Source organism: Lepus europaeus, chromosome 1, assembly GCF_033115175.1.
Source record: "Lepus europaeus isolate LE1 chromosome 1, mLepTim1.pri, whole genome shotgun sequence".
NCBI classification, from domain to species: Eukaryota; Metazoa; Chordata; class Mammalia; order Lagomorpha; family Leporidae; genus Lepus; species Lepus europaeus.
This window is the reverse complement of record NC_084827.1, coordinates 169,097,541-169,114,757: the sequence shown is the minus strand read 5'-3', so window position 1 is coordinate 169,114,757 and position 17,217 is coordinate 169,097,541. Positions and strand designations below refer to the sequence as shown.

At 37.3% G+C, this 17,217-nt stretch overlaps 1 protein-coding gene across 1 annotated transcript in view; it reads left to right on the top strand.

Annotated features, from left to right (window-relative positions):
• CUL3 (cullin 3) overlaps positions 1-17,217 on the top strand; it is a 139,466-nt gene that overhangs the window by 121,598 nt on the left and 651 nt on the right. The window contains exons 13-15 of the mRNA XM_062192901.1: positions 295-429; positions 9,613-9,799; positions 13,939-14,084. Of these exons, the coding sequence (XP_062048885.1) occupies positions 295-429; positions 9,613-9,799; positions 13,939-14,084 (468 nt within the window). The remainder of the gene's footprint in view (positions 1-294; positions 430-9,612; positions 9,800-13,938; positions 14,085-17,217) is intronic.

Here is a 17,217-nt window from a genome sequence, read left to right as displayed (position 1 = left end):
AGTACTTCGTGTTTTCTGTCACTGTCATCGTGGTGAGTACTGTTAAAATAATTTCAAATTTAAATATAGGGAATTTGCGCTCAATTATTTTCTCAGATACATTAAAATATTCACAATGCAAGGAGAAAGGACAATCCTAAATGAAGATGTGTTTATGTATGTATAGGATTTTCTTTTGATACAGGAATAAGTAGTGTTAAGGGATAGAGATGACAGGAATTTCTGAAACATACATTAAAATTATCAGGAGATAATTATATCTTGTTTATATTTTTTGTAAAAAAATTCAAACAGGAAGATGGATCTGAAGTTGGTGTTGGAGGTGCACAAGTAACTGGCTCTAATACACGGAAGCACATTTTACAAGTCTCTACTTTCCAGATGACCATATTAATGCTTTTTAATAATAGAGAAAAATACACGTTTGAGGTATGGATTATGCTTATATACATTTTAACCAGTTGTTTTCTTTCTCTCTCTCATTGTGGGAGTCTTGTTTGAGTAACCCGAAGATAGTTTTTCAGAATATCTTTATAGAAAATTGCATAACACTGGGCCATACGTTTCTTGGGTCATGTTTCCTTTTGTTGGTTTATTTTTTTAAGCAATTCTTTGATGCATAATTTTCATGTAATAAAGCATAGCCCCTGAAAGCACATGATTTGATGAGCTTTAAACATGTGTACAATGTAATGAAGAATATTAACTCCCAATCTCTTGTCTCCCCTCTCTTCTGTTACCCTCCCATCTTTACTATTCAAATAAATAAGTAAATCTTTAAAAACAGAAAATATAAAAGCCAGCAATGTGATGCAATATGTTAAGCTTTTTTGCCTTTGACACCAGAATCCCATGTTGCAGTGCCATTTCCACTCCTGGCTGCTTTTCTTCCTGTCAAGCAGTGAATGGATGATGTCCTACATACACTTGGGCCTCTGGCACCAATGTGGGAGACCAGGATTGCGTTCTAGGCTCCTTGCTTCAGCCTGTCCCAGCCCTGGTCCTTGCAGTGGCTTAGGGCATAAATCAACAGCTGGAAGATCTCTTTATTTTTTTGTTTCTCCTTTCTCTTTGTCACTTTGCCTTTCAAAAAACAATAAAATCTTTTAAAAGATTTTACTTATTTATTTGACAGATAGAGTTACAGACAGAGAAACAGACAGAAAGGTCTTCTTTCCGTTCACTCCCCAAATGGCCGCAATGGCCGGAGCTGCCCGATCCGAAGCCGGAAGCCAGGTGCTTCTTCCCGGTCTCCCAAGTGGGTGCAGGGGCCCAAGCGCTTGGGCCATCTTCTGCTATCCCAGGCCACAGCAGAGAGCTGGAATGGAAGAGGAGCAACCGGCATTAGAACCAGTGCCCATATGGGATGCCAGCGCTGCAGGCAGAGGATTAGCCTGGTGTACCATGGCACCAGCCCCAATAAATCTTCAAAAAAAAATTATTTCCCCCAGGTTTCTTTGTATCTTTTTACAGTTGATTCCTTCCCATCTCCTTAGACAGCCAGAGATGTGTGTTGTATCACTGTTGATTAGTTTTTGCCTCTTGTAAAATTTCATCTAAGTAAGATCATATAATATGTGTTGTCTGTGTTCAGCTTCTTTCACATAGTATAGTTTGAGATTCATCCATGTGTCTACATGTATAGGATTAGTAGTCCCTCCTTTTTTACTTCTGACTGACCTTTTGTTATATAGATTGTTTTGTTTTCTTTATAAATTCACCTATTGATGGCCAACTGAGTTGTTAACACATTTGGGATGTTAACTGTGTCCCAATGCAGTTGTGCCATTTTACATTCCTACTATCAGCGGAAAAGAAGTCCAATTGTTCCACATCCCCCAGAGTTTTTATAATGTAAATCAGTGTAGTGGGTTTGCAGTTGTATCTCACTGTGGGTTAAATTATTCTTTCCTAATAACAAATGATGTGTATCTTTGATGTGTTCCTATACCAGGTAAATATCTTATGTGGTGAAGTGTCTGCTCATATCTTTATTGAAAGTTGTAAAAATTGTTTATAAATTCTGGATAGGAATCCTTTTCCAGATATGTATGCTGTGATTATTCTTTTACTTTGTCACCCTTTTCATTTTCTTAATGGTGTTTTTGAAGAGCAGAATTAATACTGACAATGTAATTGATCAATTTTTTCTTTCATAGTTTATGGTTAGAAAATCACAGCCTATTCCAAAAGTACAAGAATTTTGTTCTGTTTTCTTTTGAGTGCCTTATAATTTTAGTTTTTACATTTAGGTCAATGATCAAGTTAATTTTTATACAATATGAAGTAAGGATTAAGATTTATTTTTTCCCTCACACAATCATTTATTTGTTCTAGCATTATTTTTTGAAAGCACTGTTTTTCCTTCATTGAAATACCATAATACCTTTATTTTTAAAAAAAATCAGTTGACCATATATGAGTGGGACTCTCTAGTATCTGATCTGTTTCATCAGTTTGTCTGTCCTTATACCAGTTTTACACTGTCTTGAGAATATGATCATTTCCTTTTGTACTTTTTTTTTTTTTTGCCTCTGTGTAGCTAATTGTTACGCACACTTTTATTACCTTTTTCAACTTTAGTGTGTGATTCGGATTCCAAGAATGTTGATTAAGCAAGCATTGAGAACCTCAAACATCATATGTGTTAAGACAGCAATGGAATTAAATTTTTTCTCTAGCAGATGTTTTTCAGAGGTATTCTTAATCTACAACTGTCATGGACAATATATTTTAAGCAAAATAGGCTATTTGATAAATACTAGAGTGGATTTTCATTCACAGTTTATAAAAACTGGCAAAACATAGGATAATCACAAATGCAAATTAATTTTCCAAAAGCATTATTAGAATTGTTAGAAATTTCAGTGGGTAAAGCTAACTTTCCCTTTTCCAACCAGCTATAGATCATTGATGCTAATGAGTAGATGTAGATAAAAAATAGAAAATTCCTCTGTTTGAATTTTTTTTAAAAGATTTATTTATTTATTTGAAAGAGTTACACAGAGAGAGGAGAGGCAGAGAGAGACAGAGGTCTTCCATCTGCTGATTCACTCCCCAGTTGGCCGCAGCAGCCAGAGCTGCACTGATCCAAAGCCAGGTACTTCTGGGTCTCCCACGCAGGTGCAGGGGCCCAAGGACTTGGGCCATCTTCTACTGCTTTCCCAGGCCATAGCAGAGAGCTGGGTCTGGAACCGGAGCTCATATGGGATGCCGGCAACAGGCCAGGGTGGTAACCCGCTGCGCCACAGAGCCGACCCCCTGTTTGAAATTTAAGCTAAGTTTTAAGCCTAAAGGCTATGCATAATATATATATATATATATATAGAAGCCATACCCATGACTTCAAAGCCTTTTGGCTATTCACACCTCAGATCCAGCCATTGTGAGAAGTACATGTAGTTTAGCTTTACAGTCATATGGTGTGTTTCTCTGTAATGTGCTGCTTTAATTTTATTAACTCTTTTATAAAATCATCTCCCAAAATTAAGAGATAGTTAAAATTATTCATCTCTGACAATTTCAAAAGAAACTAATCTTTGTCTTTGAATATCCTTTGAGTTCAGTAAAGTGGTATATTAGTTACTTAATACTATATAACAGATTTCAAAACTTAGTGATTTAAAACAGCCACTACAACTCCCATGGTTTCTAAGAGTCAGGGATCCAGTATGGGCTTGGTTGGGTGATTCTGGCTTGAGGTTGCATTTAGATGTCAGTTCGAATTTCATTAATCTAATGGTTTGACTGGGGTTGGGAAGTAGACTTCCATGATGGCTCATACAGCTTGCAAAGTTGTTTTGGCTTTAGATAAGAGGCCTTGGTTTACCTCCATGTAGTCTTTTCCACGTGGGTATTTAATTGTCCACATGTGCTAATGGCTTCCTTTTGCTCAACAGTCCAAGAGCCCAAGTCAGAACCTGCAATATGAACAAACTGTGAAAGTCACACACACTGTCACTTCCTTGTTTTCTTGGTCACCGAAGTGAGACAGAAAAAAAGTAAAAAAAAAAAAACAAGCTAAAAACACATCAAGGGAGTCAGCACTGTGGCATAGCCCTGCCTGCAATGCCAGCATCTCATATGGGCGCCAGTTCGAGTCCCAGCTGCTCCACTTCTGATCCACCTCCCTGCTGTGGCCTGAGAAAGCAATAAAAGATGGCCCATGTCTCTGGGCCCCGGCACCTTTGTGGGAGACTCAGAAGAAGCTCCTGGCTTCAAATTGGCCCAGCTCTGGCTGTTGTGACTATCTGGGGAGTAAACTGGCAGGTGGAAATCTCTCTCCCTCCCTCCCTCTCTCCCTTCCTCCCTCCTTCCCTCCCTCCCTCCTCCCCTTCTCTCCTTCCCTCTCCCTCCTTCCCTCTCCCTCCCTCCCTCCTCCCCCTCTCTCCTTCCCTCTCCCTCCCTCCCTCCCTCTCTCTCTCTCTCCCCCTCCCTCCCTCCTTCCCTCTCTCCCTCCCTCTTCCTCTCTCTCCCTCCCTCTCTCTCCCTCTCTCTCTCTGTCTCCCTCTCTCTCTCTCCCTCCCCTTCTCCCCATCCCCACCCCCCCATGCCTCTACCTTTCAAATAAATAAAATCTTAAAACACACACTCACATACATTAGATCATTATGAGCTATTTGGAAGTTGACTGTAGTAGGTGGCTTTGATTTCCAGGGTCATAATTAATTCACAGTAGTCAGGCTGCTAAGGCCTTTTCACCCTTGTATTCACACACACACATAGTGTGTACACATTTATTGTGATTCAAAACAGCTAAAAATAGGGAAAATATATACAGTGACAGTCTCTACTTTGGATTTTAGTAACTAGCATTTGTCTTTTGAAAGAGGTATGGATAGTAATTATTAATGTTTTTCTTACTGCTCTTTATGGTACTTTAAAATTTTTGATAATATCAAATATAAAAGTAATCATGGGCAGTAGCAATATTAATTAATGTCAGTATAATTTAAATAGAAAGCTGTCAAATTTCATCAAGAATTTATAATAGTCATCAGTGATACAACCAAAATATTTGAGGGAGAATGAGCAGAAATACAAAGAGACAATTCCACAGAGGAATCCCACAAATTACTGGGTAACCACATAGTTGTCAGGGAGGGAGGCAGGCAGGTGTAGAAGATTTGAATAACCCAATAAACAAATTAAAAATTAAAAACAGCCGGCGCCGTGGCTCAGTAGGCTAATCCTCCGCCTTGCTGCACCGGCACACCAGGTTCTAGTCCCGGTCTGGGCACCGATCCTGTCCCGGTTGCCCCTCTTCCAGGCCAGCTCTCTGCTGTGGCCCGGGAGTGCAGTGGAGGATGGCCCAAGTTCTTGGGTCCTGCACCCGCATGGGAGACCAGGATAAGCACCTGGGTCCTGCCATCAGAACAGCGCGGTGCGCCCGCCGCAGCGTGCCTACCGCGGCGGCCATTGGAGGGTGAACCAAAGGCAAAAAGGAAGACCTTTCTCTCTGTCTCCCTCTGCTGTCCACTCTGCCTGTCAAAAATTTAAAAAAAAAAAAAACAGTATTCTAATTCAGAAAGCCAAATATACATATTTCTCTTGCAAATATATGAGGTTAATAAAATTTTGTTACTAAAACTGAACAAGGAACATAGAGCAAAGAAACTATGGGTTAATCAGTGTAAATGCATAAGTCATAAATGTTAGTAAGTCATATTCAGCAGTGTATTAAAAGAATAATACACTGTGTTCAAATAGGATTTATCCATAGAATACAAAGGTGCATTAACATGAGGAAATTCATTAATATAGTTAAAATATAATAGTAAAATTAACAATTTTCTGAATTGCTGGATGTCATGTTAAGGCAAAAGCCAACTGATGATCTGTATAGATTTACAAAATAGTTTGACAAAATCCTCATTTTTTTTATTTGTATTTCAGTTTTATTTGAAAAGCAGACACAGAGATCTATGCGTTCTTTCACTCCACACAGGCCCACAACAGTCAGAGTAGGCCAGGCCAAACCCAGGAGTCCAGGACTCAATCCAGGTCTGCAACATGTGGTAGGGACCCAACCACATGAACTATCTTTTGCTGCCTCCCAGGATGTTTATTAGCAGAAGGCTGGATCAGAAGTGGAGAAGGCGGGATTCAAACCAGGCTCTCCTATATACAATGAAGGCATCTTAACCACTGTGCCAAACCCCTGTTCCCTCTGCCCTTTTTATTTCTAGGGTAAGAGACGTTTAGCCACGTAGGAATAGAATGAAATGCCCTTAACATCATAAGAGTTTATCTAATGTGAGACTTAAGTATAACTGTGGTTGGTAGTAGAATACTAGATACCTTATTAAAGTTAGGAATAAGGATATCTGCTTTTACTTCTGCTATTTCCACCTAGCTCTGCAGCTCCTAACTAATGTGCTAGAAAAGAAGGGTGAACATCTGTAAGTATAATGAAGGAATTTACAGTATTTGGAGACAGTATGATTGTCACCTTGGCAGTGTGTGATAATCAGGTGATCAGACTCTTAAGAGTTTTGTTGAAAAAGCTACCTTTTCTATAGACCAGCATTAGACAGGAAAGAACATAAGGAAAAGGATATTTTATCAAGAATCCTAATCTTCCTAGGAATCACTCTAACAAGAAATACTACTTGAAGATTTACATCCAGGAGACAAAGTAAAAGATCAGGAAATGGTAAATCTGCTTCAGTGGGAACTTAACATTTTACAAGGATGTTGACATTTTTAAGGCTGCTATACATTTGATTAATTCCTAATCAAAATTCCCAAAATAATTTTAACTTTTAAAATTAAACTCAAGAAGATGATCCCAGAATTTATCTGGATAAGAAAATTCACAAGAGTAGGCTAAGCCTGCCCACTCTGCAAATAGGAAGAGGTATTGAGATTGGGAAGCCCAGGAAGAAATTTTCCCTAAAAGCAAAACATACCACAAAGTAAAAGCACAGACAGCTAATTTGAACAAAGTAGTTTCCAGAACCAGATTGATGTATATTTTGTGGGTGTTTGTAATGTGATCAACTTCTTTTCAGTCAAACTAAGTTAACTGGTTTATTATCCTAGGAGGGCAGGATACTTTGAGGTCCTTAGTTGTGTGTATCAAATCAAATACAGATTTTCCAGATATATGTGAAACTCTGAATATAAGCATAAATCTATACAGATAATAAAATAGGGTATTTTTGATAGCCTTCGTATAAGAAGGCTCATTTTTAAAATTTACCTGCCCTCCTCCCACCACAAAAAAAAAAAAAAAAAAAAAAAAAACACAAAGACTGACAGACTTAGCCATATAAAAATTCAGTAAAGCATCTGTGTTATAAATCATAGGAACTGGGAGAAACTATTTACAACATGTGTCAGAATTGGAAAACCATAACTTATAAAGAACACCAATAAGTCATTATTAAACCAATGATTAGGTAGAAAAACATTCAAGGCATATTAAGTAGACAAACAACAGAAGAGGAGTTACAGATACCTTGCAAATATAAAAAGATGGGTTTTTCTCTCCTAGTGATCCTGAGAAGTTACAAATTAAAATAATGACACACCATTTTTAGTTCAGTAAACAGGCAAAAGAAAAAAATGGTGCTAAAGACAGGAGTGAGGGAATGGATATCATACATTGTTGTATGGGTTACATTTTTAAGCATTTAAAAGGCAGTTTGTTGGTATCTATCAAATACAAAATGTTTATGACTTGGAGAAAGCCAATATATTTCTTTTTCTTTTTTTTTTTCTTTTTCTTTTTTTTTTTCTTTTTTTGACAGGCAGAGTGGACAGTGAGAGAGACAGAGAGAAAGGTCTTCCTTTACCGTTGGTTCACCCTCCAAATGGCCACTGCGGCCAGTGCACTGCGGCTGGCGCACCCGAGCTGATCCGAAGCCAGGAGCCAGGTGCTTCTCCTGGTCTCCCATGTGGGTGCAGGACCCAAAGACTTGGGCCAACCTCCACTGCACTCCCGGGCCATAGCAGAGAGCTGGACTGGAAGAGGGGCAACCGGGACAGAACCCGGAGTGCCGGCGCTGCAGGCAGAGGATTAGCCTATTGAGCCACGGCGCTGGCCATAATATATTTCTATAGAATTTTTCTTTAAAAAATCTGGCAATTGTGTTCAAAGACAGAAATGGTTATAGCAGAACAAAGTTGAATCCACTCTCAGTCTGCATCTGTATCATGATAGCAATGCTGTGGAATTCCATGTGGCTTTAATATCTATGCTAATGTGGAAAATCTGAAGTAATTAGTAGAAAAATCCCTATGTTATTATCTCATTTATGTTTAACACTGATATTAGGTTTAAATAGGAGGGTATGTTCATATACATAAATGTAAATGTGTGTATTTGCATTCATGTGTATATAGATGAATAGGAAAAGGTGTGGAAAGATATATAGTGAATTGCAGTAGTTACTTCTGAGAATTAGCTGTAATTAGCAGAGAAATAGCCCCTAAGATAGTATTTTTGGTTTTTTGAATGTAATTAAACAATAACTGTAATGTGTAAGTCACTTTTAACATGCATAATATATCCCTTCTAATAATAGTGTTATTTTAATTTTCTGGTATTAAAATTGACAGCACATTTAGGATCATTTGAAGGAAAGGAATGTATATAATCACTGAAATTCATATTTCCTCAGATCCTAACTTTAACTCAACATATCCTTATAGATAAGACTAAATTATAGAAGTATTTTAAGTATATGAGTCTCTTACTATCATTGACATCAAAAGAGAATAGTGCATTAAAATTTTTACGGCATTCTTTCCCTGGCTGCTTTTTTCCTAGTATTTAGCATCTTACTGTTACCATAATATGTAGTAAAATATTGGATCTTGAACTTGAAAATAGAAATCTTTCTGATTTCCAGATTTTAAGATTTTGTTTTCATTTGCTTACACACAGGCAGTAAATACAGTCAACTTAGATTGTAACTATTTATGGGAGACTGATGGACTGCACTCCATGTCGCTGCTTTACTCCCCAAATGCCAGGGCCAAAGCTTGGAGCCAGGAACACAGTCCAGGGTCTCCCATGCGGATATCAAAACTCAGCTACATGAGCAGTCACCATTGCCTCTTGGGATCTGCATTGGCAGGAAGCATAAGATTGGAGCTGCTCCAGTGCTAGGAGCAAGGCTCAAACCTATTCCTGTGATGTAAATTTTAATTGTATAATAGAAGAACTGCAATCAGGCTCACTTTACTCTCTTTCTAGGAAAGATGTTATTAATTGAATAGTAGTATACCTCATCCTGGAAGGAAAATTATAAAATGTTTCTAAAATCAGTAGTTACATGTTGGTTAACACTTTATTTTTACCTAAACATTAAAGTAGGTTCTTGATAATCTCTACTGGATGACATATTTGGATGAGGCATTATATCTCTTGGAACAAAAAAGAACATGTTTTAATATTTTGTAATTTAAATCACCCTTTTTCAGTTTGTTTAAACAATGAGATTTTAATGATAAGTCATAATATTCAGGGAATTCTTGTTGTAAATTATTTCTTTAATAGAATTACCTTTCTCTAACCACTGCTTGGTCAATTTACTTGCTAATTAACTAATGTGCTCTTAATTTTCCAATAAGTCTAATTATGTCAATCTGATGAAATTTCAGGAAATTCAGCAAGAGACAGATATCCCTGAAAGAGAGCTTGTTAGAGCCCTACAGTCCCTCGCCTGTGGTAAACCAACACAGCGGGTTCTTACCAAAGAGCCCAAGTCAAAGGAAATAGAAAATGGTCACATATTTACAGTTAACGATCAGTTCACATCCAAACTACACAGAGTCAAGATTCAAACAGGTATCTGGAATTATACTTTTCCTCTTAAAAAGATTATATTTTTTTTCTCTAGAAAACATTTTCATCTGTTTCTATTAAAAAATAACGTTTTTCTAGTGCTGTGTGATTCTTACGCATAAGAAATAAAGCAATTTTTATTGATAAATGCTTGTATCAAAATGTAATTGAATCCAAGTACAATAAGCATTTTGGAAAATAATTCATAATGTGAACAAGGTACTTCTTTCCTTGTTTTTCAGCAAATGAAATTTTGCAAACATGCTAGTACTTAAATTATTTATAACTCGTTAACTAATAGCCACTGGAAGTCTATTTTTAAAACCCACTTAACATTTTTCAAAATTTACCTATGTAAAATTTGGTCTTTTAAATACAACTGTTTATGTTTTGATAAACATTTAGGATTTAAAATCTTAAATTATATATTATCTTGAATTCTAAGACATAGAAATTACAGTTTTGAACAGCTTGTAGTATAGACTTCTAAGTTCATAGTGAAAAATTGTATCGATTATATATTTAACATAATGCAAAGTGTGTATTATCTATTTATTTAAGGGGAAGAAGGTACCCTACTTTTGGGGATATTTAAAAATCATGTAGTTTACTGTCTGGTTTCAAAATTACTATTTAGAGAAGCTTCCCAGTACTAATTCATCCATTACAGCTTATTTGTGTAGTAAAATAGTATTTTAGAGTAAGCTAGGTAAGATCAGTTTTTAAAATACCTATAGTTTTCTGATTTAAAAATAGATATTTAGTGAAAGATTAGTGTTAAAAATATATCATTACCAGAATACATTGATTTGAGAACTTTTTGTGCATACTTCATTTGTTTTCCTCCTTGATCTTTTTGATTTTTTTTGTTTGTATGCTTTGTGAACCAGTGTGGAGTGTCTGTTAAAGCCTGATCAGCTTGTCTCATAGTTGGGAACTGTATCATTGTAATCTCAGCAGCCCAGGTTGGCCCAAGTCTTTGTGACACAGAAATATTAAACAATCTTTAAAGTATCATGGAATATAATTTTCTTTTCTCCTCTGGTGCAAGGCCTTTAAGCTTATAGATTTGAGCAGATGCAGGTTTTGGATTTGGAATTTCAGTGCTTATTTGTATCCTAGATTTCACAAAATAGATATAGGTATATATATATCTGAATTACCTGTCTTCACCCTGCTTTGCCCTGGATAAGTATCTTTGTAATCCCTGATTGCATCATGTCCAGTAATGAGCAGTTATTGTGAAAAAATAACTTCTGAATTTTTAGTTTTTGGTATTAAGTTGTATGCAGCACATGTTTGTGTATAGCATGTTAAGTGTGATTAAAATAGAGATTGGTTTTATATGATGAAGGATTTGACTAGATGAGCTCTTGAAAGTTCTTTTCAATGATAAAATTCTGCAAAGAAGTATTTTTCATTTGAGGATGGTTTTAGATGATCTTGGCTCTGAGTCATATTTTGTTTAAGTGAAAATTTTCTCTTTGGCAGTAAATATTGTGACCATGTTGGTGCATTGGTTTTCTTAAATTGCCAAAGGCTCAGTAACATCAAAAACACAGACTCTGACCTTTCCCTTATATGCTGTTTTTACTGTAGCCAGCAGTAGCAGTTTTGTAAAGAAGCTAACAAAATTATTCACATAACACAATATTTGAAAAGAATTAGATTTGTTTTAGTCTACAGCAGTTTCCAGTGGTGACAGTACTCTCCATCTTCACCACTTGCCTGCTTAAACTCCTCTTGCCTCAGCATACATATAGCTATATTTGTAGGCCCTCAAACAAGCAAACCCTTCTGTTCTCGTTGTTAAGTACAGATTGTTGTGTTGGACTCTGTGAGTGAGGCCCTGTGCTCACATTTTTCAAAGCCATCATATTTTAATATATTATGACCACAGTCTTCTCATTTATCTTTTTTTATGCATATTTAAGGAGTATGCCTATTTAGGTGACCAAAGCCAAAAGAAACAGATTGTTAAAAAAAATTTCCCCAACATTTTTTTTTTTTTTTTTTTTTTTAAGATTTTATTTGAAAGTCAGAGAGAGGAAGAGACAGAAAGAGAGATTCTGTTCACTTGTTCACTCCCCAAATCGCCTTGACAGCAAGGGCTGGGCCAAGCCTGAACCTCCACCTGACTCTCATATGTGAATGGTAGGAGTCCAAGCACTTGGCTGTCTTTCCCTGCTTTCCCAAGCACATTAAATAAAATATTTATTTGTAAAAATACATATTTTCGTACAAAAATTTTTAAAATCAATGCATAGATTTTTTCATAATACACATTTTCTCTGAACTTTTTGAAGACCACTTATATGTGTGAATTTCAGCTTTTCCTTGTACCAAGATAAACATCTTTGAATTCTATTTCCCACAAACTTTTTGGGGTACTCTTATGTACCAGCCATTGAAATTTTTCCATATATGCTTTCTCTTCCTCCCCCTGTGTATGTATGTCTTTGTGACAGCATTTGAAATTGATTCACAAACAACACTTTCCCTCTAAACTTCAACAGATACTTCTTAGAATGAAATATTTCCCTACATCACTGTAATAGTGCATTACATATTATCTGTGTACCTTATTTCGGTGTCCTCAGTTGTCTCAAAGATTCCTTTCATACCTTTTAGAATCTAGGATACTATCAAAGTTTCTACATTATTTCAATTTTATGTCTCTTTACTTCCATTTGAACTAGTATCTATTTTTTTAACTTTTCACATGACCCTTTTTTTTTTTTTAGGAAAAGTATTATTCATAGGTTATTTTCATCCATTCTTTTTTGCTAAGATATTAGGGGGTTTTTTTTTGTTTTTGTTTTTGTTTTTGTTTTGAAAGGCAGAGTAGAGAGAGAGAGAGAGAAAGGTTTTCCTTTTCCGTTGGTTCACCCCTCAATGGCTGCTGCAGTCAGCGCACCACGCTGATCCGAAGCCAGGAGCCAGGTCCTTACTCCTGGTCTCCCATGGGGTGCAGGGCCCAAGCACTTGGGCCATCTTCCACTGCTCTCCCAGGCCACAGCAGAGAGCTGGACAGGAAGAGGAACGACCGAGACAGAATCTGGTGCCCCAACTGGGACTAGAACCCAGTGTGCCAGCGCCACAGGTGGAGGATTAGCCTATTGATCCTCAGCGCTGGCCTGCTAAGATATTAATTAGTAATAACACTGGGAAATGATGCTGAAAGCAGTATTTTTTTACTGAAGGATTCTAATTAATTAGAAACAGCTGAATGGATGTGCACACCAGAATGATATTCTGAACTGTAGCGTGTGCTATCTCTTGCCTTGCCTTAGTTAGCAATGTCCAAAGATCTTGTTTGTGATTTCCCAATTTCTACCCCCAGAAATTTCAGTGTTTCCTTTTAACGACCAAATATGTCAAAAATCAATCTTCTGTTTTCTTTTTCTGCTATTTCAATTAGAATGAAGTTGTAGGAAAGAGGTCTGTCTTCTGTATTCCCTTAGCAGATGCTTTGACAACTAGGGGAGGAGAGAGTAATGTTCTGTTAAAGTGTGAATGAATTTGTGGTAATGAGGTAGTGACATAAAAAAACTCATAAAATGTATTACCAGAATTTGTTAGATAATAGAATTGTAGAAGATTTAGATAAGAAGTACAAATGAATTAACTTGACTGTTAGGAATTTCCGTTAACTGATGCCCTAGTGGTGTTTTTAATTACTTATTTAGCTGACAGAATCTTGACAGTACGTGTTCTTTCCACTCATCAATGCTGTAGAGATTACAACTGTATTTTGAAATAGATGACAATTCACATGTTTTAGATAATGTTGGTGAAGTTTAATTTGAAGCTGAGGTGGTAAAATATTAGTTGACCTGTGGAAGTCTCATATAATAAAAATAGTTTGCTGTTAATTTTACTACTGAAGAGATCCAGCTACATTTTTCTTTCAGGAAAAGAATTGTCTTATTCTATGAAAAGAAAGTTTATTTTATTGCTGTAAAATTAAATTCTTTATTTTTGAAAATAATTTAGATTTTTTTAGTATTTGGATTAATAAGTAGTATATATTCAGAGGTTGCCATTGGTTTTTCTTTGTGAATAATACTAAACTATATCAATTGCTTATAAGCCAAATGTTTTGATTGCATTTATTGTAAATGCTTTTATTTCTATTTTAGTTGCTGCCAAACAAGGTGAATCCGACCCAGAAAGGAAAGAAACAAGGCAGAAAGTAGACGATGACAGAAAACATGAGATAGAAGCTGCTATAGTGCGGATAATGAAATCTAGAAAGAAGATGCAGCACAATGTTTTAGTAGCAGAGGTGAGAACACATCAAGACTGGGGTAATATAGAAGCAGAGAATAAGGTTACTAACAACTTTTATTTAGCAAAGTACTGTTTTCAGCTAATTTTTTAAACTTAAATTAGTAAGCCACAGTTACATACCACTTTATTAAAAACATGGCACTTACTTTGAACAAAATACCTTTCTAATGACAATAGGGTATTTTCACATGAAGAATAAAGAAAAAATTTCACTTCTAAACTTTTTTCTTAAATATTTTTAATTTACCATTTATTGAGTGTTTTTATTTTATAAATTGGGAACTTAAGGAGAAGGAGACCCACTAAGAGGCCATTAAAATATATCAAGTAAGAGATGAGTGGTTATGGCCTATGTGAAGACTTTGTAGAGGGTAGGAAGATGAATTAAAGTAATTGGGAAGTAGAATTGGCAGGTGATAGTAAATTAGAGGGGAAGAGTTGGGGATCCTCTACCAGAAAGGGAAAAGGTAATATGCTACTATGGTCCAGATTTTGGTTGATAACATTTATCTAGGGCCAGTATCCATTAGGTCAGTTGGAAGCCTCTAGTGTGAGGACTGCAAGTTGAATTGGAAATTCACTGTATGGTAATGAGGTTAAAGCCATGTGTTTGGATTAAATTACTCGGGGGTAGCCTGAAGAAAAAGAAAACTATAGAATAGGCCTCTTTGTCTTGATTTAGAAAGCAGTGAGAATAGCAGATGGCATTGAGGAAAGGCCTTTGAACCCTTGTTTTCAGAATGTGATTCCTAGACCAACTACATCATTATCACCTGGGAACTTGTTAGAACTACATATACTCAAGCTCCACCCAGAAGTCTTTGCAGGTAGAGCCCAGCAGTCTGGTTTTAACAAGCTCTGTCAATAATTCTGAACTATGTGCAAGTTCAGGAACATTGCTATAGAAGAAAAGCAAAACAAAACACAATAAGCATCGTATGGCAAGGGAAGAGAATCACAAGGTGTGCAAATGGGCAGTAATTTCAAAAATAAAGACCAAGGTGAACACCTGGCAGTTAGATGACTGGGTAGCTATCCCAGATATTTTCACTGGACTGTAAGACTAGATATCCATGGCAGTGTCCTGGGAAGTAAATGAAGTGAAACCAGAAGCGTCTTATCTGTTGAGATACTGACTAAAGGGTAAAGGCAGAGGAAATTGTACTAGAAGAATGTCATGAAGTGAGGGATTCTGGGTTTTGTCTTCTGAATGGGAAGATACTGAACATGTTTATACCCTAATGATAAGGAAGGTATGCTTAAAAATAAAAGGAGGACGGCGCCGCAGCTCACTTGGCTAATCCTCCTCCTGCGGCACCGGCACTCTGGGTTCTAGTCCCAGTTGGGGCGCCAGATTATGCCCCGGTTGCTCCTCTTCCAGTCCGGCTCTCTGCTGTGGCCCAGGAGTTCAGTGGAGGATGGCCCAAGTCCTTGGGCCCTGCACCCCATGGGAGACCAGGAGAAGCACCTGGCTCCTGGCTTTGGATTGGCGCAGCGTGCCAGCCGTAGCGGCCATTTGGGGGATGAACCAACGGAAAAAGGAAGACCTTTCTCACTGTCTAACTCTGCCTGTCAAAGGAAGAAAAAAAAAAGGAGAGAAAGACAGGATGAGGGAATAATACCGAAGTCTAGGAGAGTAAAGATGAGGGTTATAAGGAAGTCATAGGTGGGTAGTAAACATATTAACATGCATATTACTAAATATGCCTCTTTTTTAATTTTTTTTTTTTTTAAATTTTTTTGACAGGCAGAGTGGACAGTGAGAGAGAGAGAGAGAGACAGAGAGAAAGATCTTCCTTTGCCGTTGGTTCACGCTCCAATGGCCACCGTGGCCGGCGCGCTGCAGCCGGCACACCACACTGATCCGAAAGCAGGAGCCAGGTGCTTCTCCTGGTCTCCCATGGGGTGCAGGGCCCAAGGACTTGGGCCATCCTCCACTGCACTCCCAGGCCACAGCAGAGAGCTGGCCTGGAAGAGGGGCAGCCGGGACAGAATCCGGTGCCCCGACCGGGACTAGAACCCGGTGTGCCGGCGCCACAAGGTGGAGGATTAGCCTATTGAGCCACGGCGCCGGCCTAAATATGCCTCTTTCTAAGAACCCAGGACAGGATACATAGTTGTGTGCAAATGAAGGATGATTGATACATGTATATGTAAGCTGGGCGTTTAAAGAATTTCAAAGTGAAATGTCCTCTTTTTCCCTATATAAAATGGGAAATAAGGTAATGTAAGTTGATGAGCATAAGGAGATTGTTGGAAATTTGTAATAGTATCTGTGGAAAAATAGTGCTTAAGAACTTGGCAGACTTGAAAACTGTAAATTTCTGTTATTTTTACCAGAAGTTGGCAAATGTTTTTTTGTAAATGGTCAGTTATAGCATGAAAGCTATTTTAGACAACCTAGATGAGTGACTATTTCAATGAAATTTTACAAAATAGGCATCAAACTGTACATGTTTGGACTGTGATTACTGTTTGCTTTCTGTTCTACACAAATGGTATAAAAACCACAGCTTTAGTCAGCAAGGATATCTGTAGTAATTTTGGAATGAGGCGGTAGATAGAAAAGGTAAATTTGACCAGAAGGTGATTATGGAATAAGACCAGAGGAATCAGTTGATTCAAAGTGCAGCTGAAATGATTGTGAATGTAGTTGGGTTGGGACTCTGTAAAGGAGCTAAGTTTGAAAGAAGGCACTAATTGCCAGAAAGAAAAAGTCCAAGAGTATTGGAGATCTCAGGTGGGTTGAGAGCAGGTTTGTTGCCATTAATGTTGTAGATTTTAGTTGCTAAATGAAGTGTTGGAGATTTCAAAGAATTGTCAATCCTGTGGGCCTTGGGAAATGTGGAGAAAAGTAGCAAAACACGCACTTGATATGAGTGGCCATTATTCCAGGACATTACATCTGTTAACTCATTTAGCATACACAGAAGTTTCCCAAGATCCCAGAGTTAGTTAAGTGATAAAGAGTTGGAATTTAACCCAGGTAGTCTGTGTCCAGCATTGTGCTCCTAAACACATTATGCTACTCCAGTTCTGTGAATTAATAGTGCCAAATTGGTTAATTATAGGTGGTTTCCAGTTAATTTACTAATTCACTTTAACATTTATACACATTATGTAGCATA